The sequence below is a fragment of the Pantherophis guttatus genome, chromosome 5 (genome assembly GCF_059756535.1).
Source record: "Pantherophis guttatus breed Tessera chromosome 5, ASM5975653v1, whole genome shotgun sequence".
NCBI lineage: Eukaryota > Metazoa > Chordata > Lepidosauria > Squamata > Colubridae > Pantherophis > Pantherophis guttatus.
In genome coordinates this window covers 128,375,511-128,401,563 of record NC_142067.1, presented here as the reverse complement: position 1 = coordinate 128,401,563, position 26,053 = coordinate 128,375,511, and the positions used below count along the sequence as shown (strand labels likewise).

At 43.1% G+C, this 26,053-nt stretch overlaps 1 protein-coding gene across 1 annotated transcript in view; it reads left to right on the top strand.

The window, feature by feature from the left end:
• Positions 1–3,495, top strand: part of SUGT1 (SGT1 assembly cochaperone of MIS12 kinetochore complex) — a 33,195-nt gene extending 29,700 nt beyond the window's left edge. Inside the window, exons 12-13 of the mRNA XM_060686514.2 lie at positions 2,082–2,269; positions 2,977–3,495. Coding sequence (XP_060542497.2) covers positions 2,082–2,269; positions 2,977–3,078 — 290 coding nt within the window. The 3' untranslated portion in view covers positions 3,079–3,495. The remainder of the gene's footprint in view (positions 1–2,081; positions 2,270–2,976) is intronic.
• Positions 3,496–26,053: the final 22,558 nt, after the last annotated feature.

Sequence of the window (26,053 nt, the reverse complement as noted above, 5' to 3'; positions counted from 1 at the left end):
GTTTGTGTTAGCATGCTGACTAACAAATAATCTTAGATTGAAAGGTGGCACCAGGAGAGAGTTGGGTAGATTTACAGACTGATCTGAGGGAACCATCTAGAAATAGAAATAGAATAACAGAGTTGGAAGGGACCTTGGAGGTCTTCTAGTCCAACCCCCTGCCCAGGCAGGAAACCTTACACCTCCTCAGACAAATGGTTATCCAACATCTTCTTAAAAACCTCCAGTGTTGAAGCATTCACAGCTTCTGCAGGCAAGTTGTTCCGCTGATTAATTGTTCTCACTGTCATGAAATTTCTCCTTAGTTCTAAGTTGTTTCTCTCCTTGATGAGTTTCCACCTGTTGCTTCTTGTCCTGCCCTCAGGTGCTTTGGAGAATAGCTTGACTCCCTCTTCTTTGGGGCAGCCCCTCAGATATTGGAAGGCTGCTATCATGTCCCCCCTAGTCCTTCTCTTCATTAAACTAGACATACCCAATTCCTGCAACCGATCTTCATATGTTTTAGCCTCCAGTCCCCTAATCATCTTTGTTGCTCTTCGCTGCACTCTTTCTAGAGTCTCCACATCTTTTTTACATCGTGGCGACCAAAACTGAATGCAATATTCCAAGTGTGGCCTTACCAAGGCCTTATAAAATGGCATTAATACTTCACGTGATCTTGATTCTATCCCTCTGTTTATGCAGCCCAGAACTGTGTTGGCTTCTTTTGGCAGCTGCTGCACACGGCTGGCTCCTATCTAAATGGTTGTCCGTTAGGACTCCAAGATCCCTCTCACAGTTACTACTATTGAGCAAGGTACCACATATACGGTACCTGTGCATTTTGTTTTTCTAGTCTCCTTCCACGTTTAAATTTCCTTCCTATGTTTCCTTTTGCATGGGTCAGGATTCTTCATTAAAACCAATTCACAAAGTCACGATTGCCTCTCTCATTAAGCAAAGCTGGTCATAGATCTACAGTTCTTGGAGGCATTGTTAAAAGTTGGATTTTAGTGCTCTGCATAATAATAATAATAATAATAATAATAATAATGATGATGATGATGATGATGATGATGATGATATGTTGTAGAAAAACAGAATGGAGAACACTATAAAAAGAGCAATGCTTCCTTGAATCCTGATTTATCCAAGCAATAAGTCTGATTAGAGGGAAAGAAGCTTCAGAAAGGAAGATCAGCTATCTTGGGTATTCATTTTATGTTCAAATATTGTTGTGGCCTGTTGGCCGCCGGCCCCTCCAGCAGCCGAATCAGAGGAGGAGGAGGAGGTGTGGGAGTCAAGGTCAGCATGAAGGCAGCCTGAGAGCTCTGAGGGGGAAGAGGGAATGGAGCTGGCAGAGAGAGAGAGAGACAGAGGCAGAGCCTGGGCTGTCTGTCAGCCCTCAGATAGAGAATCAACAGCCGCCAGGTCTGGAGGTGGCTGATGAGGAAGAGGAGGAACAGCTGGGTCCAGTGCCTGATGCATAGATGCACAGAAGGCAGAGGAGAGGAGAGCAGTGGAAATCTATGGGTCGGTCCTTGGGACGGAAGCGCCACCACTGCTAGCGAAGCCCCTCCCTAGCTCTGGGGATTAAAGGCAGGGGACGGAGATGAATAGATGTGACAGACAACTATTCATCTCCTGGACGGATGGACTTGTTAACCTGCTGTGAGAGAGAAATTTCTTGCCGGGGCTGCAAGCACTCCTAATAAAGGAATCTTTGAATTAACTTAAGAGGGTTTATCGTGTTTGTAGAGCTGGGTCAGAACAAATATCTAGGCTTGGCTTTCCCAGCCAGAATTCTGGGAGTTGAAGTCCACAGGTCTTAAAGTTGCCAATTTTGGAGGCCCCTGTTCCATCCACGAGCAAAGAACATGTAATTTATAGCTTCAAAGCAAGATACACAAGGCAGAGTGATAGAAAAAAGGCACCTGTTGGAACTTAAACTTGCAAAGTTTTAAAAAAAAAACGGATCCAATTTTTTCCCATTTAACCGCTAAATTGATTATTGCTAAAGAGAAATATCTCCGTGGATCAATACTTTATCCATAAAAGTTGAGACATGGGGTTGATATTCCCTGCTTTAATTTGTTTTGCAGCTTCAAACCCCACGCATCACTATCCGTCATCTTCGCAGAACACGAAGAACTGGGATAAATTAGTGGTGGAAATCAAGGAAGAAGAGAAGAATGAAAAATTGGAAGGCGACGCGGCTTTGAACAAACTTTTCCAACAAATCTATTCGGACGGCACAGATGAAGTCAAACGTGCCATGAACAAATCATTTGTAAGATATTTTTTTTTCCCCTTCTTCATTCTTTTCTTTTTGCCCTGTGAATTTCGAGTTGGGTTTGTCACTTTTTTTTTTGTGCTTTAATTTATATGCCGCCCTTCTCCGGAGACTCAGGGCGGCTTACAATGTGCTCAGCAATAGCCTTCATACTTTTGTATATTTATACAAAGTCAGCTTATTGCCCCCACAAACTGGGTCCTCATTTCACCTACCTTAGAAAGGATGGAAGGCTGATTCGACCTTGAACCTGGCGAGATTTGAACCCTGCAGTAATTGCAGGCAGCTGGTCTTAATAACAGGGTGCTTTAGACCACTGTACTTCCAAGGCTCTGTAACATTGCAAATATAAACTGATTTTAGCATTTGAGAGAGAAACAACCTGTGGCAAAGCTATCTTTCTGTAAGGAAAAGACAGACTTCGTTTTCACTCATCAAACACAGACAGAAGGGACTTTGGAGGTCATCTAGTCCAACCCCCTGCTTAAGCAGGAGAGTACATTTTTCTTCTGTATTATTCCTTTCTTTCCTCCATCAATTAGATATTTTCTGAACTGACTACAATTGTGGTGGGAATTATTGAAGTATTGTCCAAAATGCCTTCCTCCTGTCTTCAGAAATCGATTGCTGATGTTGTAAAACCTCAGCAAAAAGTAAAAACTTTCGTTCACTGAAGGCTCATACATTATTTAATTCTTTTGCAGATGGAATCGGGTGGGACGGTGTTGAGCACAAATTGGTCTGACGTAGGTAAAAGAAAAGTAGAAGTCAATCCCCCGGAAGACATGGAATGGAAGAAGTTCTGATCGTAGTTCGTGGAACCCTGTTATATGCGGACAGAGAAGTCTTGAGGATGAAACCCTGAATGCTGGTTCAGAAGATGATTCCCGTTTTCGTGTCTTGACCTCCTGCAGCCAGACCTCTTCATGAAGATAACTTAAGAGCTTTAATCAGGAATGAGAGCTCTTGCTGCTGTTCCCATGAAGGTGTTTTTTTAAAAGAAGGATTCGAACCCAGTCCTTGGCTCTCTTGGTGATGCATTTGGAGAATTAAGAAGGCGTTTAATTGGACTACTTAGGATTATTGCCTTATTAAATAACACTCGATCCCTTTAATTTATTTGCTCTAGATATATTGGGGTGAACACACGTTTTTGGCTGTAGTGTTAAAGATTGTTTGGCTTAACTTTGCTTCCAAATAAAATTGTAAATATATAACTTTTACTTAAAGAAGTCGGGCTCCTTTTGTCTGTTGAGCAGTTGCCAAGTGCAAGTTGTCATTGTGAGATTTAATGAGCTGTGTAGCCCATAAGGATGCTTCTGCATGATAAAATTAAGATTCACGCTACACTTTTCTATTAATAATAAAAAAATTGCTATTTTTTAATGCTGTGTAAGCATTATAATACTTAACTGAGAACGGTGTTATAATTCGATGCCGTAAAATCAGGGTAACAGATTGGTTAAAGCATACACACATCATCACACAAGGTGGAATACTCATTTACTGACAGTAATTAGCACTGGGAACTCTTGTTAAGCAATGCGGTTAAAAAGAGCACAGTGGCTCGAGTGGTTGGAGCGCTTGGCAGGAGGTTAGCAAGCCTGCGTTCGAGACCCAGAGCTGCCATGGGGCATGGTTGAGCTCCTGTCCATGGCTCAAACTCCTGTCGAGGACATAAAAGGACCCTTCAATTCGGCGTCCCCAGAGCAAGGGTGATGTCACTGGCTAATCCTTTCAACCCAGAAGTGCCTCAGTGCTTCTTATACATGTTAAGCAAGGACTTCACATGACCACAACTTCCAGATTCCTGCCATTAATTTTGCTTGTGTGAAACATAAAGGAACGTCCCAAGCCACCATGAAAGTCAGAAAGGCAGGATGTTGTGTGACTTCGTAATTGCCAGCAAGGTGCCAAACGCCCAGGGCACAATCGCACAAATCCAGCAACATTGCACTGACCATAAACGTGAGATCCAGTTATAACAACTGTCAGGGTTCAATCATGAGCCTCGAGCCAAGCTTCAAAAGAAATTCAGTTATTTGGCACGTACCCAAATGAAGCCAACTCTGACCCCACGTAATTTACAGCCCTAATCATGACCCTGTTTCCCCCCTTCCCCCCAGGGTGTGTCATCAATCACATTTGCCAACGGAGCAATTTCACGGGTTGTAGAGATCACTCCCCTCCGGCTGCTGTGGGTAACCCTGGGAGACAGCCTTGAGAAAGATAAGTCTGGAATATGCTCCTGTCTTGGGCTGCTGTGTTGCTTCATTGGTTTCCCATCCCACTTGCCTATGGCAACTCGAAAGCAGGCCAGGGAAGCTTTGCGAGCTGACGACAACGCTGAACAAGCGGTCGTTGAATGAGGACCATCTGTATTTCCGTGTTGCTTGAATTCTACGCCTCACCCGTACTATTAAAAGAATCTGGGTACTTGTTACCTCTCCTTCCTTCCCTAAATGAAATGTGAAACCATTCTAACCAGCCTGAATAATCAGAATTTCCTGTGCAATTAACAAATTACCTTTATTTCTAGAGAGAGTTAAGAGTCCCAACCCCGAAATTCCTGCAGTGACACAGATTATCATTTTTGTAACACCTCGCTGAAATCTCTCTCTAAAAAAAAAAAAAAAAAGAAATCTTCCTTGTCATTTAAGGCTCATTTTGCAGAGCTCAAGAGAAAAATGCGGAGGAGTCCTGAGCCTTTAGTTCACGTTGGGCTAATTCTCTCCACACCGATGGCTGCTTGATATCTTTTCTCATGGGAAGATTTCGTAGATTTGTTCAGATGTGAAATGCCTATTAAGAGGCCCTTTTGCGCTTTCATTAAAGGTACCATGTATCCCATTCAGATAACCAGGCAAAGATTTCATTGGGGTTTTTTGGGGGGGCCTCCTCGAGACAAAAAAAAGTGGCTGAATCTTTTAAAACGATTCCTTGTTTTTTTAAAATTTCAACCTGAACTGAACGAGGCAGCGGAGAGGCCCAATCAGGAATTAAATGAGAGAGAGGCCTGTGAAAATTGTCTTCTGTTTTAAGTATATTTTGTTTAAGAGGTAAAATAGGAAAGAGAAAAACGAAAAAAAAAAAAAAACATCTAGCGCTAGCAACAAAAAGGAAAAAAACAAGTTGGTGAACAAAAGAAGAAAAATGATCCAAATGCCAAATAAATTTAATAGAATCCACCTCACCTGGACGCCAAAAAAAGGAAGAAACATTAAATTCTCCCCTTTTACAAATATATAGATGTGTGTGTGTGTCTGTATACACAGTCAGAACTGATGAAGCTGCTTGGGTTAGAAGTGAAATATTTTCAAGTAAAGGAAAAAAAAAAATAACCGAAGAAAATCCAATTGTCTTTTGGAAAAAAATCTTTACGGATATTCTCTGTTAAGGAATTCGCAGAGTAACCCTTGAATAGCAAGGGTGTGTACATGAAAGCGATTGAGAGTAGGTACGAATAAGCACAGTCAACACACAGATACACTGAGTTGTGTTTACTTTCAGGAAATAGTAAGGCACAGTCCAATAAACAGTCCAGGTCATACATATATAAAGCAGGAGATAGCAAAACGACAGTCCAGGGATAATCCAATAACAAAGTCTTCTTACCAGTCGTCGTAGTCATACACAAGAAACAGTTCTTCTGGATTTGCAAATAGTAGCATACAGAGATATCAGAACAAGAACAGCAAAGAAACAAACCATGTTTCTAGCTCCCTCTTAAGGAGATTGGCTACAGAGCTAACCAATCAGGACACAGTATGATGCAATACAGCAGTCTTAAAGCTATAGGGATGGTTTATATATTGCCAAACCAACAAGGTAGGTAATACTCATTTCCTAACATTCTTCATGTAAAATTTTACTCAGAGTAACTGTTAGCTAATAGCTGTTTCTACAACACACCTAAAGACTGCAAGGAAGCTTGCAAAAACCAGGGATAGTCCTCGATTTACGGCCACAATTGAGTCCAAAATTTATGTTGCTAAGCTAGACAGTTGTTAAATGAAATTTTCCCCACTTTATGACCTTTCTTGCCACAGTTGTTAAGTGACTCACCATGGTTGCTAAGTTAGTAACACGGTTGTTAAGTGAATCTGGCTTTCCCGTTGACTTTCCTTGTTAGAAGGTTGCCAAAGGGGATCACATGACCGCAGGAGACTGCAACCGTCATAAGTACGTGCCAGTTGCCAAGCATTCTGAATTTGGATCACGTGAGCTGCAACAGTCGTAAGTATGAAAAACGATCACAAATCACTTTTTTCCAGCTACCTTCTAACTTCGGTCACTAAATGAACTGTTATAAGTCAAGGATTACCAGTACTTGTTTTTACATTTTATTTTTTTTTCAAAATTAAACGCTAGAAATCTGCCTTGGGCCATGGAGACATAGAATGAATGGTGCTGAAATTTCAAAACTTGCATTTTGTTGTGCAGGGGTTTAAGAGAGAATGGGGGAATTCCTCCTACGTAAAATGAAATAAGATAGCTATTTCACTCGTTTTTCTCTTTCTTTTCTTCCTCCCTCCCTCTCTCCCTCCCTCTTTCTTTCTTTCTTTCTTTCTTTCTTTCTTTCTTTCTCTTTCCTTCCTTCCTTTTCTTTCTTCCGTTCTTTCTTCCATTCTTTCTTTTCTTCCTCCCTCCCTCCCTCTTTCCTTCCTTCTTTCTTTCTTCCGTTCTTTCTTTTCTTCCTCCCTTCCTCCCTCCCTCCCTTTCTTTCTCTCCCTCCCTCCCTCCTTTCTTTCTCTTTCTCTTTCTTTCTCTTCCCTCCTTCCTTCCTTCTGTTCTTTTTTCCATTTTTTCTTTTCTTCCTCCCCCTTTCTTTCTTTCTTTCTTTCTTTCTTTCTTTCTCTTTCCCTCCCTCCCTCCCTTCTTTCTTTCTTTCTTTCTTTCTTTCTTTCTTTCTTTCTTTCTTTCTTTCTTTCTTTCTTTCTTTCTTTCTTTCTTTCTTTCTTTCTTCAAAGCCAGTATTTTGAAGGTTTGGTCTCCATGACGTTGGAAGAAACCCAGGGAAACTGCATTCAACACCCCCTTCTCCGGTGCCTCTGCTTGCCCTTGGTAATAAAATAATGCTGTATTTTCTCAGCAGCAGTAGAGGGAGCTGAGCCCTAAATCAAAATCTGGCTGTACGGCCACCAGTGAAAAACTCCCATTTTCCTTTGACAAAAGACGAGAAATTAAATGTAAAAATCAAAGCAGAACTAAAGCTCATTCTGCATTGGAGAAGCTTTTTCATAACCGTAAAAAAAAACCTCAGCGCAATCTTTGCTAAGATGCAACTCCGGCTATCAACCCTTATGCTAAACCCTCATATATATATTTTGGGTCACAGAATACAGCAAAATCAAGATATTGGTGGCAGCGGCGGCTTTCCCAAAGAGGGATTTTAATGGCTTTTGCTGATCCCATAACCCCATTTTTAATTTTCAGTGCTTTGCTTTCGTCCTTTCATTTCTGGCAGCCGTTCAAAGAGAAAAGGAATAGGGAAATTAGTTCCTTTCCAGCTTTGTAATGATCCGGTCCTATCTGAATAAGACCAGAAAGGAGTTTTTTTCTTCGGTTTTAATTCATCCCTCTCTATATCGTGGGGGAAAAAAAATAGTCTCGGGGAACTATCAATCTTAACAGGAGCAAATGTTCACGCTTGTTTTGTTCAGCTAAGGGTGTGTAACAGGCTGAATTTCACTTAAGAAGGAATTTGTGTGTTGGAAAATTTATGTGGCTCAGAAGCAATACTTAAGGTTGCCAGAGGAATAGAATCAACATCACATGAAGTGTTAATACCACTTTATTTATTTATTTATTTATTTATTTATTTATTTATTTATTTATTTATTTATTTATTTATTTATTTATTTATTTATTGGTTCGATTTATATGCCGCCCTTCTCCGGAGACTCAGGGCGGCTTACAATGCATTAAGCAATAGCCTTCATACTTTTGTATATACCTGCTTAGTAGGGCTTTTGCCCCCCCCCCCAAAGCGGTGTTCTTTTTTATACAAAGTCAATTTATTGCCCCCACAATCCGGTTCCTCATTTTACCTACCTCGAAAGGATGGAAGGCTGAGTCAACCTTTATAAGGTTTTTTATAAGGCCTTGCGAAGGCCACACTTGGAATACTGCATCCAGTTTTGGTCGCCACGATGTAAAAAAGATTTTGGGACTCTGGAAAGAGTGCAGAGAAAAGCAACAAAGAGGATTAGGGACTGTGGTGGCACAGTGGTTAGAATGCAGTACTGCAGGCTACTTCTGCTGACTGCCGGCTACCTACAATTGGGCAGTTCGAATCTTACCAGGCTCAAGATTGACTCAGCTTTCCCTCCTTCTGGGGTCGGTAAAACGAGGACCCAGGCAAGAGGCTGACTCTGTAAACCGCTTAGAGAGGGCTGTAAAAGCACTGTGAAGCGGTATATAAGTCTAAGTGCTATTGCTATTAGAGGACTGGAGGCTAAAATATATGAGGAATGGTTGCTGGAATTGGGTAGGTCTAGTTTAATGAAAAGAAGGACTAGGGGAGACATGATAGCAGTCTTCCGATATTGGAGGGGTTGCCCCAAAGAAGAGGGAGTCAAGCTATTCTCCAAAGCACCTGAAGGCAGGACAAGAAGCAGCGGATGGAAACTAACCAAGGAGAGAAGCAACCTGGAACTAAGGAGAAACTTCCTAACAGTGAGGACAATTAACCAGTGGAACAGCTTGCCACCAGAAGTTGTGAATGCTCCAACACTGGAGGTTTTTAAGAAGAGATTGGAGAACCAATTGTCTGAAATAGTATAGGGTTTCCTGCCTGAGTAGGGGGTTGGACTGGAAGACCTCCAAAGTCCCTTTCAATCTATTCTATTCTATTCTATTCTATTCTATTCTATTCTATTCTATTCTATTCTATTCTATTCTATTCCATTCCATTCCCTTCCCTTCCCTTCCCTTCCCTTCCTATTCCTATTCGTATTCCTATTCCTATTCCTATTCCTATTCCTATTCTAAAATAGAATAGAATAGAATAGAATAGAATTTTTTTTAAATAGAATTTTTTATTGGCCAAGTGTGATTGGATATACAAGGAATTTGTCTTGGTGCATACAGTATGCTCTCAGTGTACATAAAATAAAAGATACGTTCATCAAGAATCATAAACTACTATGTACTCTGGAATAGAATAGAATAGAATAGAATAGAATAGAATAGAATAGAATAGAATAGAATAGAATATGGAATGGAATGGAATGGAATGGAATAGAATAGAATAGAATAGAATAGAATAGAATAGAATAAGGGAAAAGAAGGGAAGGGAAGGGAAGGGAATGGAATAGAATAGAATAGAATAGAATAGAATAGAATAGAATAGAATTCTTTATTAGCCAAGTGTGATTGGACACACAAGGAATTTATCTTGGTGCATAAGCTCTCAGTTTACATTACTCTACTCTACTCTACTCTACTCTACTCTACTCTACTCTACTCTACTCTACTCTACTCTACTCTACTCTACTCTACTCTACCTTCTGCTCTATTCTGCTCTATTCTATTCTACCGTACCCTCCCCTACGCTATCCTAATTTTGAGACATAAATTGATTTTCTTTTTACAAAATTGCCCTTCTTTGCGGTGTTTAGAGGCGTTTGCTAAGTTACAGCTTTTCATTTATGTAGTGCATAAAATATTAACGCAAAGGTTCTGTTTTATTTATGTCTGCAGCAGGTGATGGCATTTTCTTTTGTTTTTGAAAGTGCTTTCACCTCCGCATAAACTCAGAGTTGTAATTGTTTGGTTCGGGACTCCGGGATGTATTTGCACATCTAGTCTACAATCTAGGATTGTTTCCTTTTGTTCTCCCCTCCGCACAACGCCCAGGATACAAGCCACCCACCAATTGGAAGGCAAGATAAGCCAGCAACAGACCGACATCCCTGGAAATGGCCATGCAGAACAGCCCAGGAGAGGCTCACCCGTCCGTCGGGGATGGGTGTAGCTCCTGGTAGACCCAACGCAGTAGATCTCTTCATGATCCAGCTGTGGCTCAGAGCTGATCCTCTCCCCCCCTTCCAGCTGCTGAAAAGGAAAGCAACAAGCACAGCCTGGAATGTCTGCCAACACACCTCTGGCTTTTGGTCTCTTTCATGATTTTGAAAAGGAAAAAACAAATGCCACAATGCCATAGGAGGACTCCGTGTTTTTCAACTGTGGCCACTTTAAGATTGGTGGACTTCAATGCCCAGAATTCCCCAGCCAGCCATGGGAAGGGAGGGAGGGAAGGAAGGAAGGAAAGGGGAAAGGGGGAGGGAGGGAGGTAAAGAAGGAGAAGAGGGAGGGAAGGAAGGAAGGAAGGAAAGGAAGAAAAGAAAGGGAGGGAGGGAAGGAAGGAAGGAAGGAAGGGAGAAAGGGGGAGGGATGGAGAGTGGTAAAGAAGGAAAAGAGGGATGGAAGGAAGGGAGAAAGGGAGGAAAGGGGGGAGGTAAAGAAGGAAAGAATGGAGAGAAGGAAGGAAGGAAGGGAAGAAAAGAAAGGGAGGGAGGGAAGGAAGGAAGGAAAAGGGAGGGAGAAAGGGGGAGGGATGGAGAGTTAAAGAAGGAAAAGAGGGAGGGAAGGAAGGGAGAAAGGGAGGAAAGGGGGGGAGGTAAAAAAGAAAAGAATGGAGGGAAGAAAGGAAAGGAAGAAAGGAAAGGGAGGGAGAGAAGGAAAGGAAGGGAGGAAGGAAGGGAAAGAAGGAGGGAAAAAAGGAGAGAGGGAAAGGAAAGAAAGAAGGAGGGAGGGAAGGAAGGCAAGAGAAGGAAGGAAGGAAGGAAGGGGGAAAGGGGGAGGGAGGAAGGGAGGTAAAGAAGGAGAAGAGGGAGGGAAGGAAGGAAGGAAGGAAAGGAGAAAGGGGAAGTAAAGGAGGGAGAGAGGTAAAGAAGGAAAGGATGGAGGAAAGGAAGAAAGGAAAGGGGGAGGGAAGGGAAGGAAGGGAGGAAGGGAAGGAAGGAGAGAAAGAAGGAGGAAGGGAAAGGAAAGGAAGAAGGAGGGAGGGAAGGAAGGCAAGAGAAGGAAGGAAGGAAGGAAGGGGGAAAGGGGGAGGGAGGAAGGGAGGTAAAGAAGGAGAAGAGGGAGGGAGGGAAGGAAGGAAGGAAAGGAGGGAGGGAAGGAAAGGAAGGGAGGAAGGGAAGGAAGGAGGGAAAGAAGGAGGGAGGGAAAGGAAAGGAAGGAAAGAAGGAAGGAGGCAAGGAAGGAAGGAAAGAGGGACCGTGGTCTGTGTTGGGTACAAACGAACAATGAAATTCAAAAAAACAAAAGGACCGTGTTATTATGCTACTTTCTTTGGAGCTTCCCTTGTCCAGGACCCCATCTCAGGATCTCATTTCTGTGGACTGGAAAGGCCGCAGAATATTGACGGGATTTATTTAGCTGGAGTTCATGGGCTACGCAAACAAGATTACCTTAAAAGAAAGTCTCAATTGAGCAGGCAGCGGCCTTTGTTCAAGTCCACAGAGACTCCAGTAAGGAGATAATAAAATGAGGGAGGAAAAAGGCCTCCGAGGACCAAGCAGCGCCAGGAGACTCCGAAAGAGACGGGAAGGAGCTCTAGCAGGGACAGCCACTTCGCTCGGGGGGAAAAAAAAAATCTAATTCTGCAGGAAGTGGAAAGTAGATGCAGAGATTTCAGCAGAGGGCTGGACTAGAAGACCTCCAAGGTCCCTTCCGGCTCATTCCTGTTCTATTCTATTCTATTCTATTCTATTCTATTCTATTCTATTCTATTCTATTCTATTCTATTCTATTCTATTCTATTCTATTCTATTCTATTCTTTAATTTCTCTTCTCCTCTCCTCTCCTCTCCTCTCCTCTCCTCTCCTCTACTCTACTCTACTCTACTCTACTCTACTCTACTCCATTATTTAATTTCTATTCTGTTCTGTTCTGTTCTGCTCTGCCCTGCCCTGCCCTATCCTATCCTATCCTATCCTATCCTATCCTATCCTATCCTATCCTATCCTATCCTATTCTTTAATTCCTATTCTATTCTATTCTATTCTATTCTATTCTATTCTATTCTATTCTATTCTATTCTATTCTATCCTATCCTATCCTATCCTATCCTATCCTATCCTATCCTATCCTATCCTATCCTATCCTATCCTATTCTTTAATTCCTATTCTATTCTATTCTATTCTATTCTATTCTATTCTATTCTATTCTATTCTATTCTATCCTATCCTATCCTATCCTATCCTATCCTATCCTACTCTATTCTACTCTACTCTACTCCATTATTTAATTTCTATTCTGTTCTGTTCTGTTCTGTTCTGTCCTGTTCTATCCTATCCTATCCTATCCTATCCTATCCTATCCTATCCTATCCTATCCTATCCTATCCTATCCTATCCTATCCTATCCTATCCTATCCTTTAATTCCTATCCTATCCTATCCTATCCTATCCTATCCTATCCTATCCTATCCTATCCTATCCTATCCTATCCTATCCTATCCTTTAATTCCTATTCTGTTCTATTCTATTCTATTCTTTAATTCCTATTCTTTCCTGTTAGTTTTATTTTGAAGGGGCTTCACACATTCCCCCCTTCTCAACATACAGCTCTCTCTCACACACACACAGAAACCCAGAGGAGAGGTTAAAATGTAGGATTTTTTTTTTTTAAAAAAAATCTCCTTGGCTAAAAGACAGCCAGAAACAAAATCAATACAGTTACAATCTGCAAACAACTTGGACAGATAAAATTGATCTAGGGAGATAGCAAAAGGCGATCTGGAAGAAAAAAACAACCCCCACTTCATTAGAGGACATTCACAATTTTAGCTGTAGGATCCATATACCACGCTGGTGATTTGGGCCCCCCCCCCTCCTCCGTTCCTGCTTCCATGGGGAAGAAGAGCAGGCCATTGTGCCAAAATAACAGTTGGATTTTTTAAAGTTTCTAGTTCAATTCCCTACATTGCTTTGAAGATGACAATGGATAAACCTTCCGGGTGCACTTCAAAAGGACAGCTTTTTCTCAACGCCCACGTCAAACTCTTGGTCAATATAATTGCTTTTACCGAACAAGACTTTTAATCAGAGCCTTCCTATTAACGGGGAAATCTCGAAGCTCTTCCTTTGCAAGCTGACTCTTTGGGGTAATACAAATTCTTGGACAAGGAGGGTTAAAATGTAAAGTGTTTCTAACTGGTGTTTACCCCCTATAATTTAAAGAAATCATTAACGGTGCTCCCACCGTCTCTTCGGTTGGCAAGAAACAACTATTTTTATTTTTATTTTTTTTTATTGTCTGCAATGCAGGCTTTTTACAATGTCAGCTCTCTCTTGTTTTCCAGGCTTTCTGTTAGAGAATGACATAACCCATTTCATTTCTTTTCATTTCCTCTGGTGTAGATGCCTCGGACTCTCATTTGTTTTATTTTGTGTGTATTCCTTTTCAATGTTTTTCCTCCCTTGGGGAGGGGGGAGGGGAAATAATGCCCAGCCTAGACTGACCATAATAACCTGGTTTCTTGGCATTGCCAGTTGAGAGTGCCTGGGGGTTCAATCCCCTTTCGTGCAGCATCCTAAGAAAAAGGAGAGCGCCATCCAAGGAGGTAGAGTTGGGAAGAGAAAGAGGAATATTTTCCCACAACATGCAAAATCAAAGTAGCTCGTTGGGTAAAACTAGATTGAAACTGCCATCCCTAAAGATAGAATAGAATAGAATAGAATAGAATAGAATAGAATAGAATAGAATAGAATAGAATAGAATAGAATAGGGTAGGGTAGGGTAGGGTAGGGTAGGGTAGGGTAGGGTAGGGTAGGGTAGGGTAGAGTAGAGTACAGTAGGGTAGGGTAGGGCAGGGTAGTGTAGGGTATAGTAGAGTAGAGTACGGTAGGGTAGGGTAGGGTAGAGTAGAGTTGAGTTGGGTTGAGTCTAGTAGACTAGGGTAGGGTAGGGTTGGGTAGGGTAGAATAGAATAGAATAGAATAGAATAGAATAGAATAGAATAGAATAGAATAGAATAGAATAGAATAGAAAAGAAATAGATTGACCCCCTCTTCTTTGTGGCAGCCTTCCCCCCCCAAATAGTGGAATACTGCTATATGTCACCCCTATTTATTTATTCACAGAATTCAAAAAAATAATAATGAATTTCCCCTTCTATTCTCCCAAGACGTCTGAAAGATCAATCAGACCCAGAAGTGGTGACAGTTTAAGTCCCAGTGGAGATTTTACTCCATGGCAAAGCTTCTCTTCAAAGCAAGCTGGAGCGTAAATTCAGTTCTGGCCCCGTGGTTTATTCAAATAGTCGGAACCCAGCTCAGAAATTCTCCCTCGGAATCCAATTTACAGCATTGCAAAGGGCCCAACAACCTTTGAACAATGCATGCCCCGGACCGAGGATGGGTTGATTAAAAGATCAGATCCTTAAATTCCTAAACACGTACAACTGACTGTATTCGTAGTATTTCTCCTTTTGCTGTTAGGTAGATGATACGAGGCATATTTATATTTATAGCTATCTTATCGGGCGGCGAGGATTTAATATCCACAGAGGTTTAAAAGACGGACGGTTTCAGCTCCAGACGAAAGGAGCCCCACGTTCGTTTTAGAGAAATGAGCAGTACGATTTAGTGATGACTTATTAAAGTGACTTCATTAGGGCTGAAATGGGATTTATACTGAATCCCTTTCCTGGTTGGTTGCTGCATAATTGTTTTTTCCCCAGATATTTCTGCCCATGAAAATGGAAACATTTAGATCAACCTTGGCAACTTAAGACCCACGGACTTCAAGTCCTTGGGAAATTCTGGGAGTTGAAGTCCACAAGTAAGTCCTTCCTTCCTTCCTTCCTTCCTTCCTTCCTTCCTTCCTTCCTTCCTTCCTTCCACTTCCCTCCTTCCTTCCCTCTTTCCTTCCCTCTTTCTTTATCTTCCTTCCTTCCTTCAATCCATCCATCCATCCATCCATCCATTCCTCTTTACCTACCTTCCTTCCTTCCTTCCTTCCTTCCTTCCTTCCTTCCTTCCTTCCTTCCTTCCTTCCTTCCTTCCTGTTCTTTTAATTGAATAAAGGCAGAAAACATAACAACACCCTTCCCCCCAAAATCAAAATTTGGGATATATGTCCTTTATATATATATATATATATATATATATAAAATAATAATGAACAAAAATGTTCCAATCAAAATAGGAAGGGAATTTCCTTCCTTCTTTCCCTCCTTCCTTCCTTCCATCCATCGATCCATCGATCCATCGATCCATCCATCCATCCATTCCTCTTTATCTTCCTTCCTTCCTTTCTTCCTGATCCTTCCCTCCTTCCTTCCTTCCTTCTTTCCTTCCTATCTTCCTCCTTCCTTTCATCTTTCTTTACCTTCCTTCCCTCCCTCCCTCCCTTCCTTCCATCCTTCCATCTTTCTTTATCTTCCTTCCTTCTTTCCTTCCTTCCTTCCTTATCCTTCCTTCCATCCATCCATCCATCCATCCATCCATCCATTCCTCTTTATCTTCCTCCCTTCCTTCCTTATCCTTCCTTCCTTCCATCCATCCATCCCTCTTTATCTTCCTTCCTTCCTTCCTTCCTGATCCTTCCCTCCTTCCTTCCTTCTTTCCTTCCTATCTTCCTCCTTCCTTTCATCTTTCTTTACCTTCCTTCCTTCCCTCCCTCCCTCCCTCCCTTTCATCCATCCTTTCATCTTTCTTTATCTTCCTTCCTTCCCTTCCTTCCTTCCTTCCTTCCTTCCTTCCTTCCTTCCTTCCTTCCTTCCTTCCTTCCTTCCATCCTTTCATCTTTCTTTATCTTCCTTCCTTCCTTCCTTTTCTCCCTCCCTCCCTCCCTTTCCTTTAAATCAATTTATCCTAAGTGCATTTCTCAATACTGCAGATGATTGATGTGGTGGCAGAGAACATTGGTATTCTGTTTCCAGAAATATTATTCTGGGGTCCTCCTAAGGCAGCATCTCTCCGTTCTCCCTCCCCTCTGCTCCCTCCCCTCCCCTCCCCTCCTAGCATCATTTCCACTTTTATTTTTAGGTAATATACAGCGCGCTCACATATCCCCTTCACCCCCTCCCCTCCCTCCCCAAAGCCATACATTCAAGGCAAGCAATTTTCAGTACAGCTTCCATAATTATTGCTGTTTGATTCAATTTTCTTCAGGGGAAAAAAAGAAAGGAAAGTGAATCAGATTTCATAACTTTGCTTTATGGATGCTGCCTGCAGGAAACGAGCTGAATGCTTCTTAAGAACGGAGGGTTCTTTTCCCCTGCCAAACATCCTGTGTTTTCTTTCAAACACACACAGACACACACACTGTCCGAGATGGCTTTTAAAGCCCATTTTAGCTCTTTTGAGCGGCTGAGAAATTATGGGTGCAGTCACATCCTCTGCCTGCTCTTACAAAGCTCCTCCTTGCACCCAGGACTGCCCCCCCTTTTCCTGGCATCGATCCTGGGAAGGGCTGGGCTGAGTGAACCCTTCCTGGGTCTGGGTGGATTTGAACCTGGCTCTCCCTCTTTCCAGATAGGGAGGAAAGGAGGGAGGGAGGGAGGAAGGAAAGAAGGAAGGTAGGTGATGGAATGGATGGATGGATAAATGGAAAGAAGGTAGGTTGTGGAAGGAAGGAAAGAAGGAAGGAAGACAGAAATAAGGGAAGAAGGAAGGAAGACAGGAAATGAGGGCGGAAGGAAGAAAGGGAGGGAGGAAAAAGGAAGGAAGGGAAGGCAATGGAAGGGAGGAATGTTATGGAAGGAAGGATAGGGAAGGAAGGAAAGGAGGGAGGGAGGAAGAAAGGAAGAAGGGATGGAGGACGGATAAGGAAAGAAGAAAAGATAAGGAAGGAAGAAAGGAAAGAAGGAAGGAATGAAGGAACGAAGGAAGGAAAGAAGGAAGGGAAAAGGAAGGAAGGAAGGAAAGAAGGAATGAACAAACAAACGAAGGAAAGAAGGAAGGAAGGAAAGAAAGAAGGAAAAAAGGAAAGAAGGAAGAAAGGAAGGAAGGAAGGAAGGAAGGAAAGAAGGAATGAACAAACAAACAAAGGAAGGAAGGAAGGAAGGAAAGAAGGAAGGGAAAAGGAAGGAAGGAAGGAAAGAAAGAAGGAATGAACAAACAAACAAAGGAAGGAAAGAAGGAAGGAAGGAAAGAAAGAAGGAAAAAAGGAAAGAAGGAAGAAAGGAAGGAAGGAAGGAAGGAAGGAAGGAAGGAAGGAAGGAAGGAAGGAAAATCCCCTTTCAGCTCCTAGTCTGACCCCTTCTCTGCTGACCTGTCCCAGGTGTTTGGTGTGAGAGCCCAAGTCACCTGCCTGCAGTGCCCTCCCTCCAAGACCAGGTGATTCCAAAGGAAGAGACTCTGGAGCTCAGGCTTGAACGGTGGTGTCCTTGATGCTCTCGAGTGAAGGAGCTCCCAAGAAGGGAAGCCACACCCTGAGCAGCATGGGCGGGGCAAGCTACCGCATATAAACAGGGAGCAAACACCCCACTCGCTAGCACTGAGGTTGTTCTCTAGTCAGGTCATGAAACGTCTACAACCAAACAGCCAAGCTCAGAGAGCACCAAGGACTCCAAGGCACTAATAACAGAATAAGAGAGTTGGAAGGGAACTCCGAGGTCTTCTAGTCCAACCCGTTCTCAAGCAGGGAACCTTGTGCCATTTCAGACAAATGTTTCTTTTTTTAAAAAAAACTCCACTGATGGAGCACCCACAACTTCTGGTGGCAAGCAGTTCCACTGGTCCTTCTTTTCACTAGACTAGATCTACCTAATCCCTGCAACCATTCTTTGTACGTTTTTGTCTTCCAGGCCTTTAATCATCCTAGTTGCTCTTCTCTGCGCTCTTTCCAAAATCTCAACGTCTTTCTAATTTCTTATTAGAATGCCAATTTTTGTTTTGCTTGTTTTTATTACCTTAAAGCTCTCCACACACTTTTGTGTTCTCTTATTTCCTGTGAGAATTTAAACAAAAATATACCATCCAGTTGTTTAATTATAGATGCTATCATGAATGTAATGCTAACCAGATTTTATAATGCGGTTTTTTCCCCCTTTTTCTTTTCTTTCCTTTTTTTTTTGCAAAGTCAGGATATTTCTGTCCAGGAAAATATTGGACGGTGGCCACGTTCCCCCCATTACTTCTTCCTCTGCTGGTTGAGCTAGAAGTGAAAACCAGAAGTTAAAAATGGAAAGTGGATCTTAGGATTTGTGCATTCCACCTAACCAGAAGGTCTGGATAGAGGGAGGAACCCATAGGGTGACAACAAGATCTCATCAAACAATTTTTGCCAAAGTTTGTTTGCCTAAGTGACTTCAGCCTTCATTACCTCTCTAGTCTGGGACGGTGGCTTCTGGCCAAGGAAGTCCTTCAGGTTTGAGAACTTGCATTTTGGTGGCAGAAAATGAGACGGACTTCGTTGCCTGCATTGTATTCTTTTTCTTTCTTTCTTTCTTTCTTTCTTTCTTTCTTTCTTTCTTTCTTTCTTTCTTTCTTTCTTTCTTTCTTTCTTTCTCTCTCTCTCCCTCTTTCCTTCTTTCCTTCTTTCATTCTCTCTCTCTTTCTTTCTTTCCTTCCTTCTTTCTCTCTCTCTCCCTCTTCTCTCCCTCTCTCTTTCTTTCTCTCTTTCTCGCTCTCTGTTTCTCTTTCCGTTTATCTCTCTCAATCTTTCTCTTTTTCCCTCTCTCCCTCCTCCTCCTCCTCCTCTCTCTCTCTCTGTTTCTCTCTGTTTCTCTCTTTTTTCCTCTTTCTCTCCTCCTCTCTTTCTTGCTTTCTGTTTCTCTGTCTCTCTGTTTCTCTTTTTTTCCTCTCTCCCTCCTCGTCTCTTTCTTGCTCTCTGTTTCTCTCTCTGTGTTTCTCTCTGTGTGTGTTTCTCTCTCTCTCTATCTTTCTCTCCCTCTTCTCTCCCTCTCTCTTTCTTTCTTGCTCTCTGTTTCTTTTTCTGTTTCTCTCTGTCTCTCTTTCTCTTTTTCCCTCTCTCCTCCTCCTCTGTTTCTCTCTCTCTCTCTCTCTCTGTTTTTCTCTCTCTGTTTCTCTTTTTTCCTCTTTCCCTCCTCCTCTCTTTCTCGCTTTCCGTTTCTCTCTCTCTCTTTCTTTTTCCCCTCTCTCCCTCCTCCTTTCTTTCTTGCTCTCTGTTTCTCTGTCTCTCTGTCTCTGTCTCTCTCTGTCTCTCTGTCTCTTTCGCTCTCTGTTTCTCTTCCCCTCCACCCCATGCCTGTCTCTCATATTCCTCTCTGTTCTGCAAGGATTGCGTTGGGGGGCAATTTTCATTCATCACCAAAGATCAAAGGCAATCCCATGATGGTTACATTCCATTAGAACTGTGGTCTTACAGAAGTGATCTGCCTGTGCATTTGTTTGGCTGATCTTCTTTCTTCTTCCCTCCCTTTGACTCTGATTAGCCTTTGATCCTTCATCTGTCTGAGGTCCTGCTCTCTTATTTATTTCCTAGCTTTAGCTAATCGCAGTAAGACAGACTGTGGTTTTGTTTACTTCTAGCTTAGCGTTGCCTGCGAAGAGCCATTGATCTTGCAAACTATGGTTTGTGATGTAGGAAACACTGTTGGAACGCAAGAAATTGGAAACGTTGGGGCTTCAAGAGAAAGGGGATATCTCCGTTAGCTGCTGCTCCTACTGACTTTTCCATGTCATTTTCTCAATTTTCTTGGCAGTGTAGAAAGTTAGCACCAAAGTAAAATATTTTGAGAAATATTAAAAAGGCAGAATATTATATTTCCCTGAAAATTAGAGGCAGGAAGCAGACTCACTCTTAATAGCCCCCGCCTTTCTGAATTGCCCTCAGCAGATGTCAGCACTTAAGAGATAAAGAGATAGCTGGCTCTATTCATAAGCAAATTCCCTGTAGCAAGGTCTGAACAAAGGTAGGGTTAACCCACAGCCACAATAGGAATTGCCCAACAAGCCCCTTCATTGCATCACCCTCCAAACTTAAACCAAACTTAGCTCAGACCCAGCTATGACCCCTGCAACAGCCAATAGAATACATGTTCTTGCCCAGGAACAGGAAGCTCAAGTGCAAAGCCCAAAAGAAGGTATAAATACCCCCCGCTCTCAACTCCGTGTGGTCAGCTGTCCAGAACCACTCATGCGCTTCTGCTTCATCAATAAATGGACCCTCTTTCCAATCAGCCTCCAGCCTCCATTTTGTCTCCAGTGCTTTTCTCCCGGCTTGGAACTGAACCAGATGGATATTTCTTCCAACAGCAGCAATAGGCTGACTTCGAGCAAAAGGCGTTGCAATTTCCCAGCCTAGTCTCTACTCCTGGGATTGCATGGTGGTCTCCCATCCAAACATCTAACCAGATTCGTCTTTTGTTTAGCATCTCAGCCCAGGACAAGGATGATTGGGTGTTAGCCGCTTGGCTAAATGCGAGCACCATGTGTGAACCAGGACAACGGAGACTCAAAATCTAGTGAATGAATTCGCAACTAAATTTGCAACTAATTTAATTTTGTTTCTGCTGCACCCGAGCCGGACTTTTCTTCGCCAGTTGGTGGTTATCCCTCCAATGGCATAAGGATCATCCATGATTACCTGGTTTGTAAGCATGAGCCTCTGTAAGTTTCCATGAGATTCCACGTTCGTCATATCATCAAGAAGCAAAAAAACCCCAACCATTTATATGATAATGTCACAGCACACGTATCATTGTCTCAGCCTATCATGGACCACTCTGGTTGTTTATATTTTCCGTTTAGAAATTCCAAGTTGGGGTTTTAAAGTCGTCTTAGCGGCCCTAGGAAAATTTGCGAGACCGAGATGCAGATTATAAATACATAAAAGCAATAAAGAGGTTGTACGTATTTGGTTTGGAGAAATGGCTGGACCAGTCCATGACCTTCAACATCAAGAAAGTTAAACCAAGACAGACGGGGACAAATCCACAGTGGATATTTTGGATAGTGACCAGCTTGGAGTGAAAGCATTGGGTAGCAGATACAGATACCAATTAACAGAGTTGGAAGGGACCTTGTGGGTCATCTAATCCAACCCCCTGCCCAAGCAGGAGACCTTATGCCATTTCTGACAAATGGCAGTTCAGTGTCTTAACAGATTAACAGATTAACAGTGATGTTAATCCGGTGATGAAGCTCCCACAACTTCTGAAGGCAACTTCTGTTCCATGGGTTGATTGCTCTCACTGTCAGAAAATTTCTCCTTATTTCCAGGTTGAATCTCTCCTTGATCAGTTTCCATCCGTTGTTCCTTGTCTGCCCTTCAGGAGCTTTGGAAAACAGCTTGACCCCCTCCTCTCTGTGGCAGCCCCTCAAATATTGGAAGATGCTATCATGTCTCCCCTGGTCCTTCTCTTCACTAGACTAGCCATGCCTGGTTCTTGTAACCATTAATTGTATGTTTTAGTCTCCAGTCCCTTCATCATCTTGGTTGCTCTTCTTTGAACTCTTTATCTAGATCCTGGAGGTTGAATGAACCAATTGTTGATGTAGATGCTTTTTTAAAAAAACAACAGCAACAGCTAGCACTTATGAAACCTTTCTGCAATCAAACCTGGTCTTGGAGGGCAGGCAGGTGACTTGGGCTGTCACACCAAACACCTGGGGCAGGTCAGCAGAGAAGGGATCAGACTAGGAGCTGAAATGGGATCTTCCTTCCTTCCTCCCTTCCTCCCTCCCTCCCTCCCTCCCTCCCTCCCTTCTTCTCTTGGAATTACCTGGTCTTGGAGGGCAGGCATGTAACAAGAAGCAACGGATGGAAACTAATCAAGGAGAGAAGCAACTTAGAACTAAGGAGGAATTTCTTGACAAGTGAGAACTATCAACCAGTGGGATGATTTGCCTCCAGAAGTTGTAAATGCTCCAACACTGGAAGTTTTTAAGAAGAGATTGGACAACCATTTGTCTGAAGTGGTTGTAGGGTTTCCTGCCTAAGCAGGGGGTTGGACTAGAAGACCTCCAAGGTCCCTTCCGACTCTGTTACTCTGTTCAGCATGGATGCCTGCAGTTCCTCTCTCCATCTCCGAAGCCGTTAGCACTTCAGATGTCAGGGAAAAAGAGCCCAATTAAAGATGTCAACTTATCTATTATGTATTCCCAGTCAAAGTTAAATGAAAGATTCATGCTGAAAAAAGAGGTCATTTCCTTTTCGCCCAGAGCTCCTATAATGCCTTTTTTTCTTTTATGTTGGTTTTGATAAAAAAAAAAAAAAAAAGGAGAGAATTTGTCTTGGAATGTTCTGAGCTACGAATTCCCGCTTTTGCAAACAAGCCTTTTCAAATGGCATAAGAAAACAGATGTTCAGCCATGGGCCTTTGAGGATGGGGTATTTTCCCCCCCTCCTTCTTATGCAACTAGTTAAGTCCTTTCCCCGCAAAGATTTGCCTTTGAAATATTTATAGACCTCCTTATCACTAATGTATTTGGGATGTATAAATCCCCGAATAAAAGTAACCATCATCGCCGCTTTATTCTATCGAGGTCTCCGATTGTTGCGGGGGGAAGGGGGGAGAAATAGATGGTCTTATCGCTTTCTTTGCTTGCTAATCACAGCTTGTTTTTCTTTTTTGGGGGAGGGGGGAATGGGTGAAGGGCTCCCGTTTCCATCGTGAACAATCAAACAACTGGGAGGATCTTAACGAGCGCAGATGTTGCCCAAAAACACAATGCAATCACCGTTCGTTAGATCAGAAGCCCAGCATGCCGCGTAGCTGTCTAATTGGCTTGTCCCTTAGGAGCTGAAGGACGGTGTGTCGTGGTTCATTTCTAACGATAAGTCTTGTGATCTTCTTCATTAGCGAGCAATTTGCTGTCCTCCCAGAAGAGGATGAGTCAGGTGTGAAATCCAGCAGGTTCTGACAGGTTCTGGAGAACCAGTAACGGAAATTTTGAGTAGTTTGGAGAACCGGCAAATGCCACCTCTGGCTGGTCCCAGAGTGGGGAGGGAATGTGGATTTTGCAGTATCCTTTCCCCTGGAGTGGGGAGGGAATGGGGATTTTGCAGTATCCTTCCCCCAGGAGTGGGGAGGGAATGGGGATTTTGCACTATCCTTCCCCCTGGAGTGGGGAGGGAATGGGGATTTTGCAGTATCCTTCCCCCTGGAGTGGGGAGGGAATGGGGATTTTGCAGTATCCTTTCCCTGGAGTGGGAAGGGAATGGGGATTTTGCAGTATCCTTCCCCCTGGAGTGGGGAGGGAATGGAGATTTTGCAGTATCCTTCCCCTGGAGTGGGGAGGGAATGGAGATTTTGCAATATCCTTCCCCTGCCATGCCCACCAAGCCACACCATGCCCACCAAGCCACGCCCACAGAACCGGTACTAAAAAAATTTGAATTTCACCACTGGGATGAGTGCTTGTAGGCAACATCTGAGCTAACCAAGGTAGACCAGCCGACACGTTGAATGCAGCTGGTGCTCCTTGACTTTTGTTGGAAGAAAGGTCCATCTGGGTTCAGTTCCAAGTGGCGGAAAAAGACACTGGATTCATGGAAGTTGCTTGGAAAGAAAGTTTATTGATGAACAGGATCACATGGCTTGGAGATCCTGGGCAAAAAATGGGCAGAGATGCTAAGAGTGCCTTGGTTTTATGCTTTGAATTTGAACTTGTGTTCTGATTGGTTATCAGAGTCCTGTGGGGTCATGCAGAGGTAACTTTGTAGGTTGTCTTTTGACTCCCAGGCTTGGTTGAGCCTTGCTGGGTGATTCAATCTCCCCAGGTGCCAGGTGGTGAGTTCTGTTGCTAGATGGGTAGAAGGCTAATGCTACCTTTGTTGGATCTTGGGTGAGGGCATTTGCTTATGAATAGACCTAACTATCTCTTTATCTCTTAAGTGCTGACATCTGCTGTGGACTATTGAGGAGGGTGGGGGCTATTAAGAGTGTATCTGCTTCCTGCCTCTAAAAAAACATGTTTCTCCATTTCTCATCCAGGGAGGTATAATATTCTGCCTTTTTAAATATTTCCTAGAATATTTCATTCTTCTAGGAGAGGGGTGAGTGCTAACTTCCTACAACTGAACGCCAGTGCTGGGAAGAGAGGGCAAGATGGTTATGACCCAGGAGGTCAAGGATTTAGAGCAGGAGTATCAAACTCAAGGCCCGGATCCACGGATCCAGCCTACGATGTGGTCGGATCCAGCCTGCGGGGTTGTTCTGGTCTACCCAGTATGAAGAGGAAAGATTTGGCCAGCTTGGCTTCGGCCCGGTCTACCCAATGCAAAAAGAAAATGTGCCAGCAGTTTGGGGAGTGGAATCAAACTAGCCACGCCCACCCAGTTAGCCACACCCACCCAGTCAGCCCCTTCCTTCCCCCCCCGAGGTCAACCACAGCCCTGATGTGGCCCTCAACAAAATTGAGTTTGACACCCCTGCTTTAGAGTTTCCTTTATTGTCCTCAAGAAATGGCTCTCCTACAACCAGGGTCTACCCCATGCTACTCTGAAAGCAGCCACCCTCTGTCCCTCAAATGAAAGCCTTTCAAGGCATGTGTGCCATAGATTCGCCATCATGGCCTTATCAGTTCCTTGGGATACTTGCCAGGCAGGGAGCTTCCAGTCGCAAAGCTGTAAATTAATTCCTGGCAAGCAGTCTCTGAGGCATGAACCACGATAAACAAATCTTCCGAAAGAAATACGAACAGTTGTCTCCTGCAACCACCACTTGCCTTTCTTCCTATTTATTCCCAAGCCAGGGAGGGGCCATTCAGCATCCACAGCGTGCCTTTCTTCCTGAGTCAGCTCCTTGTCCTCCGTTGTTCTCCTCTCCTATTTGCTCTGTGCATACGTGCATCTGGAACAGGCCCCAGCTGTCCTTCCTCCTCACTCATCTCAGCCTCCAAAGGCAGCTGCCTCTCCGGTGGCTGGGAAATGCTGGACGGCCCTGGCTCTCTCTGTGTGTCCAACACAGAGCATCCATCAGAGCCTTCCCCAGACTCCAGGAGCAGTCCAAGTTCCTCCCCAACCTCCTCATCATCTGAGTCTGCCTCTAGCTCTGCTGGCAGCTCCCGGGCCACAACACTTACGTGCGCTGGAAAACCACCGGAAAAACCCTTAGCAAGTAATAAAATCTGCAAGAAAGTTACGGTAAGCTACTTCTATACTGCTGATTTTTTTAAAAAACCCTTAATAGATCCGTTCATCAAATCAGCGGGCGCCGAACGATTCCTTTTCTCTTTATGAATAAATACAGACTTAGAGAAGGGGTGAGGTCAATAGAGGTAGAAGGAAGCTTTCAAAAATCAGAATCAAGACGCCGACAGAAGTTCTGGAGCTGCAGGACGAGGTTAGAGCTGGTTGAAAAATCCTCTGCAGGAATTTAGCTTCCTCCATTGTAAAGGCAACCTTTCTCCACGTGCTTTGATGAATGGCTTTTCTTTGTGGAAGCCTCTCCAGCGGTGAAGCGTGTGAATTTAGCAATAGCAATAGCACTTAGACATTATCCACCTCGAAAGGATGGGAGGCTGAGTCAACCTTGAGCCAGTCAGGATTGAACTGCTGGCTGCCGGCGGAGTTAGCCTGCAATACTGCATTCTAACCACTGTGTCATCATGTCAATAGAATAGAATAGAATAGAATAGAATAGAATAGAATAGAATAGAATAGAATGCAGAATAGCATAGCATAGCATAGCATAGCATAGCATAGAATAGAAATAGAATAGAATAGAACAGAACAGAATAGAATAGAGTAGAATGCAGAATAGAATAAAATATAATGCAGAATAGAATGCAGAATAGCACAGCATAGAATAGAAATAGAATAGAATAGAATAGAATGCAGAATAGCATAGCATAGCATAGCATAGAATAGAAATAGAACAGAACAGAACAGAACAAAACAGAACAGAATAG